The 13,573-nt window shown below is 55.7% G+C and overlaps 1 protein-coding gene across 6 annotated transcripts in view; it reads right to left on the minus strand.

Annotated features, from left to right (window-relative positions):
• Positions 1-13,573, minus strand: part of PPM1F (protein phosphatase, Mg2+/Mn2+ dependent 1F) — a 28,631-nt gene that overhangs the window by 9,382 nt on the left and 5,676 nt on the right. For 5 of the 6 annotated variants that reach the window (XM_053588866.1, XM_053588865.1, XM_053588864.1 and 2 more), the window contains exons 2-4: positions 12,632-12,891; positions 6,071-6,207; positions 764-966 (exon numbers count right to left, since the gene is read on the minus strand). In XM_053588866.1, the coding sequence (XP_053444841.1) occupies positions 764-966; positions 6,071-6,207; positions 12,632-12,834 (543 nt within the window). In that variant the 5' untranslated portion in view covers positions 12,835-12,891. Of the gene's footprint in view, positions 1-763; positions 967-5,739; positions 5,759-6,070; positions 6,208-12,631; positions 12,892-13,573 lie in introns of those variants that run through there. The other variant, XM_053588869.1, reaches the window with a different exon arrangement.

Raw genomic sequence — 13,573 nt, forward strand, 5'->3', positions numbered from 1 at the left:
GGGAGCCTCAGTTTCACCATCTGTACCCAGCTGCCACGAACATGAAATGGGGGCAGATGCCCCAGGTGGCTCTTAGTGCCAGAGGCAGAGTAGAGATCTGCAGTCATGAGTCTGGGGTGGACTTGGTGCTGGGATGGTGCCCGGGCCTCCCGGACACCCCAGGAAGGCTTCTGTGAGTCTGGGGTGGACTTGGTGCTGGGACGGTGACCAGGGCCTCCCAGATGCCCCAGGAAGGCTCCTGTGAGTCTGGGGTGGACTTGGTGCTGGGACGGTGCCCGGGGCCTCCCAGACTCCCTGGGAAGGCTCCTGTGAGTCTGGGGTGGACTTAGTACTGGGACGGTGACCGGGGCCTCCCAGACTCCCCGGGAAGGCTCCTGTGAGTCTGGGGTGGACTTGGTGCTGGGATGGTGCCCTAAGCCTCCCAGACCCCCGCCCCCCCCAGGAAGGCTCCTGTGAGTCTGGGGTGGACTTGGTGCTGGGATGGTGCCCTAAGCCTCCCAGACTCCCCCCCCCCAGGAAGGCTCCTGTGAGTCTGGGGTGGACTTGGTGCTGGGATGGTGCCCTAAGCCTCCCAGACCCCCCCGCCCAGGAAGGCTCCTGTGAGTCTGGGGTGGACTTGGTGCTGGGATGGTGCCCTAAGCCTCCCAGACCCTCCCTGGGAAGGCCCTCTTGACGGCAGCTGACGAGAGTCTCTCTGGCTTGGGCTCTGGCAGGCAGCTCTTCTCGGCACCTAGGGCCCCTGAGCCATGCTGGGGACACTCACAGACAAGCCAAAGAGCTGGTTGAAGGCAGGGAGGGCCACGTGCCGGTCCTCCATCTTGCGGCGAGTGTTCCGGATGGCGTGGATGGAGACCAGCCACTGCCGCTGCAGGGTCCTGGCGGCAGGTGGCACCTCCTTCTGCCACTGGCTGGTAACTTCCCAGAGCAGGTTAAAGAAACGCTGTGCCAGGCCTTGGGCATCCAGGACTGAGGACACAATGAAGGGCTCGTCAGGGAAGTGGCCACCAGGCCGGCTGAGCCTTTGGGGGCTACCCCCCTCCATGTCTCCCAGCTCTCTAGACATCCCCCACCCACAAGTCGGCATAGGTACTGCCTGCCGTCCCCTCCGCTGCATCCCGAGCACACGGCAGCCCGTCATCACAACTAGAAGGGTCTGGTTCAGCTACACGCCCTGGAAGTCGCCCACCCCCGTGATGGAGCTATTCCGGTCATAGGAACTCACTCGGAGGATAGTCGAAAATAAAAAAACATAATTGGCGGACAAAGTACGGAACCATTTCAAACGGCCATTAATTAGAAACAATCTATACCCAATGACAGAGGAATCAGTAAATTACGGTCTATTCTCTTGATGAAGAAGCTGCCATTAAAAATGATTTTCACAGAAGTAAACACCCAACTACCACATGACCAGCCGCTGCATCCCCAGGCGCTGTGAGGACTGCCCACACACAGCCCCGGGCATTCCACAGCAGCTTCTCTGCAACAGTCACTCAGGCCAGATGCCCTTCAGCGTGTGAATGGCTAAACTGGTCCACCCATACCTTGGAATACTACTTCGCAAAGCAAAGAATGAATTACAACCTGGTTTAATCTCTAGAGAATTATGTGGGTGAAAAAAACCAATCCCCCGAAGTTATACACTTGTATGCATTCTTTGTGGTGTGTTTTTAAGAGATGGGGTTCACACTCAGTCACACCTAGGCTGGAGTGCAGTGGCATCATCACAGTTCACAGCCACCTTAAACTCCCAAGCTTGAGCGATCCTTCCGCCTCAGCCTCCTGAGTAGCTAGGACTACTGCTGTGTGCCACTGGAACTGAGAAATTTAGAAAGGTTTTTTGTAGGCTCGGCACCCATGCTCAGTGGTTAGGGCGTCGGCCACATACACCAGGGCTGGAGGGTTTGAACCCGGTCTGGGCCAGCTAAACAACAATGACAACTACAATAATAACAATAACAAAAGCCGGGCAATGTGGTGGGCACCTGTAGCCCCAGCTCCTTGGGAGGCTGAGGCATGAGAATTGCTTAAGCCCAAGAGTTTGAGGTTGCTGTGAGATGTGACGCCAAGGCACTCTACTGTGGGCAACATAGTGATAGTGTCTCAAAAAAAAAAAAAGTTTTTTTGTAGAGATGATGAGGCCTGGCAGGGCCAGACTGAGGGGCCTGAGAACTGACCCGGGCAGGCTCAGACTGGTATTAAACTCTCAGGCTGAAGGGATTCATCTGCCCCGACCTCCCAAAGTACTAGGATTACAAGTGTGAGCCACTACACCCAGCCTGCTTTCTTAAAATATTAAAATTATAGAAATGGAGATTAGTGGTTGCCAGTGGTTAGGGACTGGGGAGGTAGAGGTGGGAGTAGGGGTCGTGTAAGGGTGACCACGAGAGGGTAACATGAGGGGTCCCTGCTGACAGAGGCAGAGCAGAGACTGAACTGTTCTGTATTTTGCCTATGTTAAGATCCTGGTTGTGATATTCTATTTTGCAAAATGTTATCACCAGGAAAAACTGGGTAAAGTGTACCTGGCTCTCTTCACCTTATTTTTTACAAACATGTGTACCACTTAAATTATCTCAATATAAAAGTCTAATTAAAAAAAAAACCTAAAAGGTAAGACAAAAAAGGCCTTTTATTAAGGTTGCAAGTATGAAAAATGCTCATATCGTGATAGTAAGTGCAAACTGCAGAACAGAGAATGCACATCCTATTTAAGCACAAGCATGTGAAAAACCACTTGGCTCAGGAAAAAAAGGCAGGCCCAGCACACAACCAGAATGTCAGCAGTGGGAGTCTGCAGGTGGTGGTTCTATGGGTGACTTGTTCCTTATGTACACTTTTTTAATACTTTCCAAAGTTTCCATTGCAAGTGTCAGCCCCATGTGATGGCTTTAAAGTCTGTCTATAAATTCTTTCACACTTCTCCTCCTGAGGGGTGGGACTCAATTCCCTCCTCTTGAGTGTGGGACTTAGCTGCTTCTGATGTACAGAATAACGTGGCAGTGACCATGTGAGGCTTCAGACACTGAAGTAAGGAGAACGGAGGCCTCTCCCTGTGTTCACTCTCTCTCCTCACCCCCCACCCCATCACTTGATCTGAGAGAGGGTGGCTGTCATACTGTGAGGACACTGAAGAGGCCCTGTGGAGAGCCCACAGGACAACAAACCAGGCCTCCTCCCACCAGCCAAGTGTCTGCACCACCATGGAAATGGATCCTCCAGCGACCTGGCATCTGGGCAAACACAACAACCTTATGGGCCAGGAGTGGTGCTCACGCCTGTAATCACAGCGCTCTGGGAGGCGAGGCAGGATTGCTTGAGCTCAGGAGTTTGAGACCAGCCTGAGCAAAAGTGGACCGTCTCTACTAAAAATGGAAAAACTAGCCAGCTGTAGTGCCTGTAGTCCTAGCTACTTCGGAGGCTGAGGCAGGAGGATTGCTTGAGCCCACGAGTTTGAGGTTGCTGTGAGCTATGACACCATGGCACTCTACCCAGGGTGACAGAGTGAGAACCTGTCTCAGAAAACAAACAAAACAAAACAGGCGGCACCTGTGGCTCAGTCGGTAAGGTGCCGGCCCCATATACCGAGGGTGGCAGGTTCAAACCCAGCCCTGGCCGAACTGCAACGAACAAAACAAAACACACACACAACCTTGGGAGAGATGCTGGGCCAGAACCACCCAGCTAAGCTGCTACCAAATTCTAGACCCATGGAAACCGTGGGAGAACAAACGTCTATTGTTTTAAGCCACTAACTACATTTTGGGGCATTTTGTCACATGGACACAAATCCTACACAGGGCAAGCTTCTGAAACAAAGATGACCAGAAACAGCTGCAAAGGATGTCCAGGTGCATGGTCTTCAGGGACCAGTCCCCTCAGTGCGCAAAGCCCTCCCAGGACTCCTGCCAGGCAGGGGCACATGGCAGGCACAGGTGTGTGGAGACTCATCACTGGAGGGGCGCTCAAGGCCAAGCAACTAAAAACAAGGCAGAACCCAAGTGGCACAGGCCACACCCAAAGGACATGGGGAAGTGACAGAAGGAAGAGCTTCTGTCCACAGCACGGCTGCGGACAAAGGAGATGGCCGAGCCTGGAGGGGCAGCACCAAGGAAGAGCCACGAGCCCAAGGGTCTGTGTACAGGAAGCGCAGGTAGATGGGTCTGCGGGAAATCCACAGATGATGTGGGACTGGGGGCGTCTACAGCTGCTGCCGCCACCACATCTAGCACGAGACCCATTCAAGCATCTGGCAAGAACCGGAGGTCTGGCAGGGCCAGAGTGAGGGGCCCCAGAACTGACCTAGGCAGGTCCAGGTCAGGGGAGGAGGCTCTACTGCCAACCATGGCGATTACTGGCCAGCCCCCACAGAGCCGCCTCTCCTGGCCTCCTCTTCCTCTCCCCTGGGGAGGGCTGTGCCAGTAAACTGCCCTGGAAAGCCACAGGCTCTGCTCTGCTCCCTCCAGACGGGCAGGATCCTGGTGCTTTCCAGGCCCGGGACCCGGAGGGAGGCGCAGCTGCCACCGCCACTCACACTCCTGCCTCGGATCGGGCTGCTCCCATTTCCAGCGATCTGTTAGACTTGACTCTGCCAGGCAGCTGCAGCAGGGTACCCAGACCACAGACCCCCGAGGCCACGCCTGCAGCTAGGACACCAACAGGAAACCGTGGGAGCTGCTCCTGGAGTTCCATTCTGATCACTGTCACCCAGGAGGGGCAGGCTGGCAGCACACGGAAGTTTTAGCCACATCTTGGCCCCGGGGGTGGTGACTCTCACAGTGTCTGCCCTGGCTCTGACCCAGTGTCCACAGACTGCCCATGTCAAGACAACAGACTCTATCTACTGGGGCAGACTTGACTGCATCCTGCTCCAGTGACAGGGAGGGTGTGGTCAGGGACACACAGTGGTGCGGGAGCCCCCAGGGTAGGGTCCAGCTAGTGCCAGCTGTGGCAGTTCCCCGGCCCACCAGCAGGTGGCACTAGACGGCAGAGAAAGCAGCGGGTGGGGTTGGGGGCTCCCATAGGGGCAGCAGAGCCAGAGACAGCCAGCAGTGGCCACCGCTGCCTGGAGGCCTGCTGGGAGAACAATGACTGCTTGTCACTGCTACAGCTGTCCCCCTGCTGGAAAGGCAAAGCCATGCTCCTGGGGAGCACAGGCGGGGAGCCAGGGAGAAGGGCAAGGGACCAGAAAGAGGCGGTGGCAGCTTCATTCCTCATTCCCTTCACCACAAGCTGCTGGCTCTGAGTTTAGAGTCAAAGTGCCAGAAGGGAAATGGCAGAGGAGGGCACCCCACCTGTCAGGGGGCCTTTCAGCTGGGCGCTCCCACCCTCAAGGCCTCCTCTCACCCCCTGACCCGCAGCCTGGACTCTCCCTGTGTTTCTGCTCCGACATGAACCAACACTCTGGCGAAACACAATAAATAGGAATTACTACTAAAAGGGAAGAAAGTCAAATAAAGAAAGAATCCTGCCTTTCTATGATGAGATTCTCTGTGGGAGGGGCCAGCAGGCCTCTCACTGATGCCTCCCCATTCCCAGGCTGGCAGTCAAGCAGCCATCAGGGCTGCTCCCAGGGCTCACCCAGCAGGGTCCCAACTCAGTCAGCAGAGGCTGGGGCCTGGGGTCTGATACTTTCCACACCTGCACTGCGACGCTGTCCCCGGAACCCACTGTTGTGCCAACTGCTGCACAGGACCCAGCCTGTCTGGGCGCAGGTTAGCCAAGGAGGAGTGGCAATACCTATGAACCTGGCTGCAGCCCCGTGAGTGAGGCTGCTGGTTTCCTCACAGGTCCAACAGGACAAGCAGTTGCGCTTCCTGGGCTCTTCTGGAACTTCAGTGAGACAGGGCGCAGGAGGTGTCTGCACCCACAGGCCACCATCTCACGCGCCAAGGGTCGCCCTCCACCTTGCTGTGTCACACACTCATGACACCTTGATCCTGCTGCCTGTCACGAGCCAGTGCCTGGTACCCACCCTTCTGGGGCCCCATCATTGTGCTCCCCACAACAATGTCACCCTGTGTCATCTGCTAAGCTGCCCTGGAGCCACTGCAAAGGAAAGAGAACTCACGGGTCACAGGAGCCTGCTCCCCCTCCTCCTGTTCCTCCTCCTCCCCGGGCAACTTCCTGAATTCAGAAAGGTCCGTTTGTAGCAGCCGGGAAACTGCCGTGTGGGCCAGGGATGCAGCAAGCGGCAGTGGGGCATTCCTAGGGGTGAGAAAAGAGAAGTAAAGCTGAGGCCTCCCCGGCAGGAGCCGGGCTGGTACCCCTGCCCCAACCGTCAGCCCACAGGCTGCAGGGCCACACAAGCAGAGTAGCCTCTGTCCTCGAGGAGCTGGGATGGGACCAACGTGCAACGTGCTGAGGAGACAGTGACACAATCCACCAGGGCCCGACTTGGGCTGGGGGGCTAGAGCTGTCCCAGAGACGTGAGAGCTGTGTCCTCAGCATCAGAGCTCAGCGAACTGCCGGATATCTAAGCTGATGACGGCTCCTGGTCCATGTGTCCAGGGGGAAGGTATCACCCAGGCCAGCTGCGGACCCCCAAGGGCTGGGAGTTATGGGTTGAATTATGTTCCCCCGAAGCTCCTGTGCTGAAGTGCTAGCCCTGAGTACCTCAGAATAACCTTTTACTTGGAAAAAGGATCACAGCAGACAGAATGAGTTATGATGAGGTCACACTGTAGTGGGGGGGCCCTACTCACATGGGACTGGTATCCTCATAAAAAAGTGGAAATGCAGACAGACACACACTGGGAGAACATCACGTGAACATGAGGCAGAGACCCTCGGTGAGCCCAAAAGCCAAGGAATGCCAAGAAGGATGGGCCACGGCCACGAGAAGGAGCTGGACCTACCAATATCTGCATCTCAGACTTCAGGGCTCCAGAGCTGTGAGATAATAAATTTCTATTTGTTACGCTGACTGGACTGTGGTCATGTGGACAGTGGCCCAGGAACTGACCCCAAGGTGGGGCCTGTGGGTACACATCCGGCCCAGGGAAGGCTGTGCACGGCCCCAGGGCCCCTGGGCAGTTCTGGCCATCGGGCGGTGGGGCAATGGAGCTGCAAGGCTGGGGTGAGCCGAGCTCCAGGGCAACAAGGAGCCACTGACTGTGGCCTGTTTTGAAGAGGAATGTGGCATAATGGGATATTTGACCTGGTGTAGAGGTGGCTGAAGGGTGAGGCTGATGGCAGTTGGTGACAACTGTCCAGAGGACAGAGGTGGATGCCGGAGCTGGGCAGGGATGTGGTGATGGACAGAATGGGACAGAGGAGCACTGCATCAGGGAAAGTCCACTGAGGTCTGGAGGGAGGGAGGCGCAGGGTCAGCATCGATGTTTCTGTTTTATGTACTTGGGGGGACAGTTGTGTAATTACCCCAGTGGGGACAGAGCTGGCTGCGTAGGGGACAGTGATGGGTTCTGATTCCATGCTGAGCCTCAAGGGACCTGTGGGGAGCCTGGGCAGGTGGCCTGTGTGGAACAAAACAGGTAAGGGGCTGGAGCCCACGGGAATGCACCCACCTGGGAAGGGGGTCAGGCAGCTACTGGAGAAGTGGGGACCCAAAAGGTGGCCTCCCCAAGGCCACAGGGGACAGTTCTGAGAAGTGAGACTTAGGTGGCTGCTCTGAATGTCAGACAGCAGAGCTGAGGAGTGGAGGTGGCATGGGTGGGATGGAGAGGGAGGTCACTGCAGGCTGAAAGCACTCGGAGCAGAGAAAATGTCAGCTGTGAGCTGAGGGCCTTTAGCAGGCATGTCGTGTAGAAGGGAGCCAAGGGGCAGGAGGGGAGAGTTTGGGGGATGGAGATACTGAAGCCAGCTGTGGACGAGGAGGACTGTGGGGAAGACTGTCCAGAACTCTGTGACCGTGAACCTTTCCGTGCCTGCCCCACCCCTCCAGGTAGGCACTGCATCTGGCTCAGACACCAGGCCTGGACCCTTCTGGGTTCAGGTGTCCTTACAGCCTGGGGCATGCATCCTGACCCCCACAGCCTGCTTCTCCATCCAGTGGGACCTCTTGGAAGCTGGGTGACATACATTTACATTTACCCTGTGTGCCTATCCCTACTGGTGGAGGGCACGCCTGGGGGCCACTGGATGACTCTGCTGGGCTGACGCTCCTGGCTTTAACTGGAGGGTACCAGCCCACAACAGCCTGGGCCGATGTGTCATGTCCTGTAGTGACTGTCCAGAAGTCTACCAATGATCTCAGGAATCCACTGGGGTTTCTAATATTTTAAAATGAAAGAGTGATTCAGGGGAGAAGTCTCTGGAACTGCCTTTGAAAAGCGACCAGCCTTTTCTGGAAGGAAGTATGGAGAAACCTCAAAGCACTCAACCTAGACCTCCCATTCGATCCTGCAATCCCATTACTGGGCATCTACCCAGAAGGAAAAAAATCCTTTTATCATAAGGACACTTGTTCTAGACTGTTTATTGCAGCTCAATTTACCGTTGCCAAAATGTGGAAACAGCCTAAATGCCCACCAACCCAGGAATGGATTAACAAGCTATGGTATATGTATACCATGGAATACTATTCAGCCATTAAAAAAAATGGAGACTTTACATCCTTCGTATTAACCTGGATGGAAGTGGAAGACATTATTCTTAGTAAAGCATCACAAAAATGGAGAAGCATGAATCCTATGTACTCAATCTTGATATGAGGACAATTAATGACAATTAAGGTTGGGGGGGGGAAGCAGAAAGAGGGATGGAGGGAGGAGGGTGGGGCCTTAGTGCGTGTCACATTTTATGGGGGCAAGACATGATTGCAAGAGGGACTTTACCTAACAATTGCAATCAGTGTAACTGGCTTATTGTACCCTCAATGAATCCCCAACAATAAAAAAAAAAAAAAAAAAAAGAAAAGCGACCAGCCTAGACAGGAGGAATGAGCTCCTCAGCTATTCTGGGGTTTCCTGCCAACTGCTGGATTTTCCTTTTTCACAGCAGCAGAAGGGACGTCTGTTTCCCCTCTGTCCTGGTGAGGTCATGTTTCGGCTTCCTGCCCATCCCACAACTGCGGCTGGGGGCAGGAAGGTGGCTTCCAGCCGTGGGGACTCAGACAATGCCTGGCCATGGGCCACCAGCATCCCCTTCCTGGACACAGCTGCTGCCTCATTCAAGAGCCCTGGCCGTGGACACACCCTGCACTCCCTCAGTCCTGAGTCACGGCACCGCTCAAGTCAACCCTCATTCTGGTCCCTGCAGGGTGCGGCTCTGAAACACCTACAGGAGATGCTCCAGGGAACAGGATGAGGTGTGTTTGAGGTCCGGGTACCTGAGAAACCAGAAATGCTGCTCCTGCCCGTCTGAGGGGGTTATGAGGAGTTTACAGTCTAGTGCAGAGATAAAAAGGCAGCAGGGTAAGGAAGGAATGCACCACCCGAGGCCCTAAAGACAGGAGAGGAGACTGCCCTCAGCAAGAGGGAGGCGGGAAATCCAAGCAGCCCACGCGCGAGCTGGGTGATGGGACTCCTGACAGTCAGAAAGGAAGCCGCTCAGACTCTGCAAAGGGGCCCAAGGGCCAGGGAACTCAGAGCTCTTCAAACCCCAGAGCCCAAAGCCGGGCTGAGGGGATAGGGCACAGAGCACCCAGGCGTGCGTGAGTGTGCTCATGTGCAGGTGTGCGCGTGAACTGCTGGAGATGCAGACATGTGAGGTTCAAGCCCCAAGGGATGACCACACATGTGAACAGCCACGTCTGTATGTGAAATAAAATGCTAGAAAAGAACAAAAGCAAAATAAACCCAGGAAAGGGTGGGGCGTGGGGGCTCACGCCTGTAATCCCACACTGGGAGGCCGAGGAGGGTAGACTGCCTGAGCTCACAGGTTGAAGACCAGCCTGAGCCAGAGCGACACCTCTAAAAATTGCTGGGGGTTGTGGCAGGCGCCAGTAGTCCCAGTTAGTTGGAAGGCAGAGAATCACTGAAGCCCAAGAGTTTGAGGTTGTTGTAAGCTGTGATGCCACAGCACTCTATTAAGGGCGACAAAGTGAGACTGTCTCAAAAAAATGAAAATAAAAATAAATAAATAACTCCAGGAAGGTGGCTGTGAAACATAAGACCTTAAAGCACTCAATTTTATCACACATTCATGGAATGTTAAGGTAGGTTCTGGGACTAAAGAGGCTGTGGGGAGCTGGTGCCCTCCCCAGCCTCAGACCCTTCCCACTCACAACCATCACTGACCATCAACAGCCACCTCAGACAAGTCCCAGCACCCCCTCCTCATAACTAAAACGATGAAAACCCCTGGGACTGCCCCTGACCTTGGCCCACGCTCCTCTCCAGGCCAGTCACCTGCTGCTGACCAGTTACCTCTATCCAGGATCCTCCCTGTGTTCCTGTCCTTCCCTAGGAACCGAAGGATCAGGCCGTGCCCTTTCCAGGCCATGCCTCTTGCAGGCTGGCATTGTGGCTTGACCCTCCTCTGCTCCTGTGACCCCCCACTCAGGCCCAGTGATCCTCTAAGCTCTATTGTCCCCAGGACAGCTTCTGGTCCCTAGTGTGGGCTGGCACCCGTAAGGGAGTCTACTTGCTTGCCCACACGAGGGGCATGGTGCACCGGGCCTACCCTTCCTCCCCATTGTGCCTGAGTTCCCATGGTGGTGATGGCCATCTCCACAGAAGGCCCACAGCTGCAGATCTCCCTCCCAGATCCCCTGCTCCCCAGGGAGTGCTGCCCACTCCTCTCAGGGAGGCAGAACCCCGAGACCTCCCATATCCAGGCCCCTCAATGGGGTGCTCTGCTCTGCCCTCAGAGGCCAGTTTGTTTTATTTCACTTACCTAATTTTATTTATTTATTTTTATGGAGATAGAGTCTCACTCTGTCACCCAGGCTGGAGCTGGTGTCATCCAGCTCAATGCAGCTTTCAACTCCTGGGCTCAAGTGATCCTCCTGCCCCAGCCTCCCAAGGGACTGGGATTACAAGTGCCTGCCACCATGCCTGGCTCCACTTGCCATTAAAATGTTTCTTCAGGGCGGCGCCTGTAGCTCAAGGAGTAGGGCGCCGGTCCCATATGCCAGAGGTGGCGGGTTCAAACCCAGCCTTGGCCAAAAACCACAAAAAAAAAAAAAAATGTTTCTTCAAATAAGGCAATGATGACCTTCACACATGCCCTGGTAGTCACTGGCTTTTTCTTTTCTCCTTGAGCTCTGTGGGGGAGTCTAGGGGGACATGGTGCTAGAACACCACCCATGCTTAAGCTTCTACACGGCATGGGGTGAGCTGCCTCTGCTGGGCCCTCACAGGGCAGGCAGGGAGGGAACGGATTTGCCGTTAGGGGCACAGGAAGTTCATGCTCAGAGGACACGAAGATGGAGGCTGTTAGGGGGAAGCCAGGGCCAAGGGCATATCATGGCTTCCGGGGACCTGCAGATGCCTTAAGGATGGTGCTGGAACTAGGGACCCTGGACACGGAGGGGGACTACCAGGTATGCAAGGATGTGGCACAGCTCACCAGGCCCCTGGCCTCTGTGAGCCACCTCTGAGGCAGACAGAGCAGCCTGACCCCGAACAAGCCAGGGTCTTTTTTTTTTTTTTTAAAGACCTGGGTAGAGTGCTGTGGTGTCATAGTTCACAGCAACCTCAAACTCTTGGGCTCAAATGATCCTCCTGCCTCAGCCTCCTGAGTAGCTGGGACTACGGGTGCCCGCCACAATGCCCAGCTAATTTTTCTGGTTTTTGTAGCGACCAGGTCTTGCTCTTGCTCAGGTTGGTCTTGAACGCCTGAGGTCAAGGGATCCTCTGGCCTTGGCCTCCCAGAGTGCGAGGGCTACAAACATGAGCCACCATGCCTGGCTTCCAGCCAGGGTCTTCTGAAGAGGGGACCTTGAACGCAGTCTGCTTGCACACAACTACTCTTCATCTGCCCCCAAATCTAACTAGCTGGTTGCATCATCTCTCTGTACCTCCACTCCCTCCCTTGTACACCAGGGGCAGCACCAGCTACCTCTCAGATCGTGGTACCCGGGCTAGGTAGCAATGCCTTGATTGCAAGGCCTTGGGCAGCCTCAACCCATTGACCTCTGCCTTCGTCCACGCCGTGGAATAGAATCAGGACCTGTAACACATTATGATGTGCCCCAAAGAGACGCTGATGTCCCCGTTCCCAGAGGCTCACAATGTGACTTCATCTGGAATGAGAGGCCCTGTGAATGTAGTCAGGTTCAGATGAGGTCACAGTGTGGCAGGGCCAGTCCAGTATGACTGGTGCCCTCCCCCGAGGGGAGTGACAGACACAGGTGAGGAGAGCCCTGAAGGTGCAGAGGCTCAGAGAGAGGCCATGTGAGGCGAGGGTGAGATGGGAAGGATGGGTCTACAAGCTTGGAACACCAGGAAGTTGGCACCAAATGCTAAAAGAAAAGGCTGGGCAGATGCTCCCCATGGGCCCTGCCAATACCTTGATCTCAAACTTCTGACTTCCAGAACTGTCAGAGAACAGATTCCTGCCGTTTTAAGTACCACTGGTGATGCAGTACTTTGTTACAGCATCCCAGGAAGGCCACAAGACGGCACCACCACAGGGATGTAGGGGCTCAGGTGGCAGTGCAGCGGAGGCCTGCACTGGGCAGACACTCACCCCTCATGTTGCCCCCTGTGAGGGCGCACAGGCCTACCTGCTGCCCAGGAAGCCCATTGCCAGCTCAGCCAGCTCAGCCTCCACCTCGTCCTGGCTGAACACTGTCCCCGGGGCCTTCCATGGCACAGAGCTCTCCGGGCTCAGTGGGGCTGGGAAGTCTTGCAGGAGTGCGTCCAGGAAGCCCTGGGGATCCTCTGTGTCACAAGCCATCTGGCTGTTCTGTGGGGCTCCAGAGGCCATGCCCAAAGCATCCCAGGGGCTCACAGCTCGGATGAGAGGCTCGCGTCAGTCTTCACTCTGGAGAGAGATGTCCATCAGCAAAATCACAGGGCGACAGGCACGCAGTGATGTGGACGTAGGAGCCCTGCCCCCCCACCCGCCAGCATCGGCAGCAGGTGCTGCTCCAAGCCCTGGGCTGCATGTGCAGGGGACACAAGTTAGTGGGGTGACAACTCCGGCTGCTATGCTGACAAGGGTCCAAGTGGGGACATGTGGGCACCCAGAGATGCTGCCTCAGGAGATGGCAGCAGGCCCAGAAGCTGTGTATACATCTTAGAGGAGAAGGGACAGAGAAGAAGATGTATTCCAGGTAGAGGTGGCCGGTGTGGCTGCAGCCAGCCAAGACAGGGACACTGGGGCCAGGCACTGAGGCAGGGGAAGAGGTTCCACCTGATCTTGGGTGCTGGCAGCCAGGAGGGCTCTGAGCTGAGGGGGTGATGTCACCAGGGCTGTAAGCCCAGACATGGTGACCAGATGGGAGGAGGGACCTGCCCAGCTGCAGCAGTGGTAGAGGGGAGGGGAGAGAAGGGTCAGTGTACAGGAGGGGCTGGTTCACGACTTTTTGGGAGACCTATCAGAGGGGAAGCAGGAAGGGCTCCCCAGAGGCTGCCCGGCTGCCCAAGAGGTGGTCAGGAGGGAAGCAGAGGCCAACCTGGGACAGACAGGCGGCCCTCTGGGGTGGGGTTAGGGCTCTCAAATG

Source organism: Nycticebus coucang, chromosome 4 (assembly GCF_027406575.1).
Source record: "Nycticebus coucang isolate mNycCou1 chromosome 4, mNycCou1.pri, whole genome shotgun sequence".
In the NCBI taxonomy this organism is placed as follows: domain Eukaryota; kingdom Metazoa; phylum Chordata; class Mammalia; order Primates; family Lorisidae; genus Nycticebus; species Nycticebus coucang.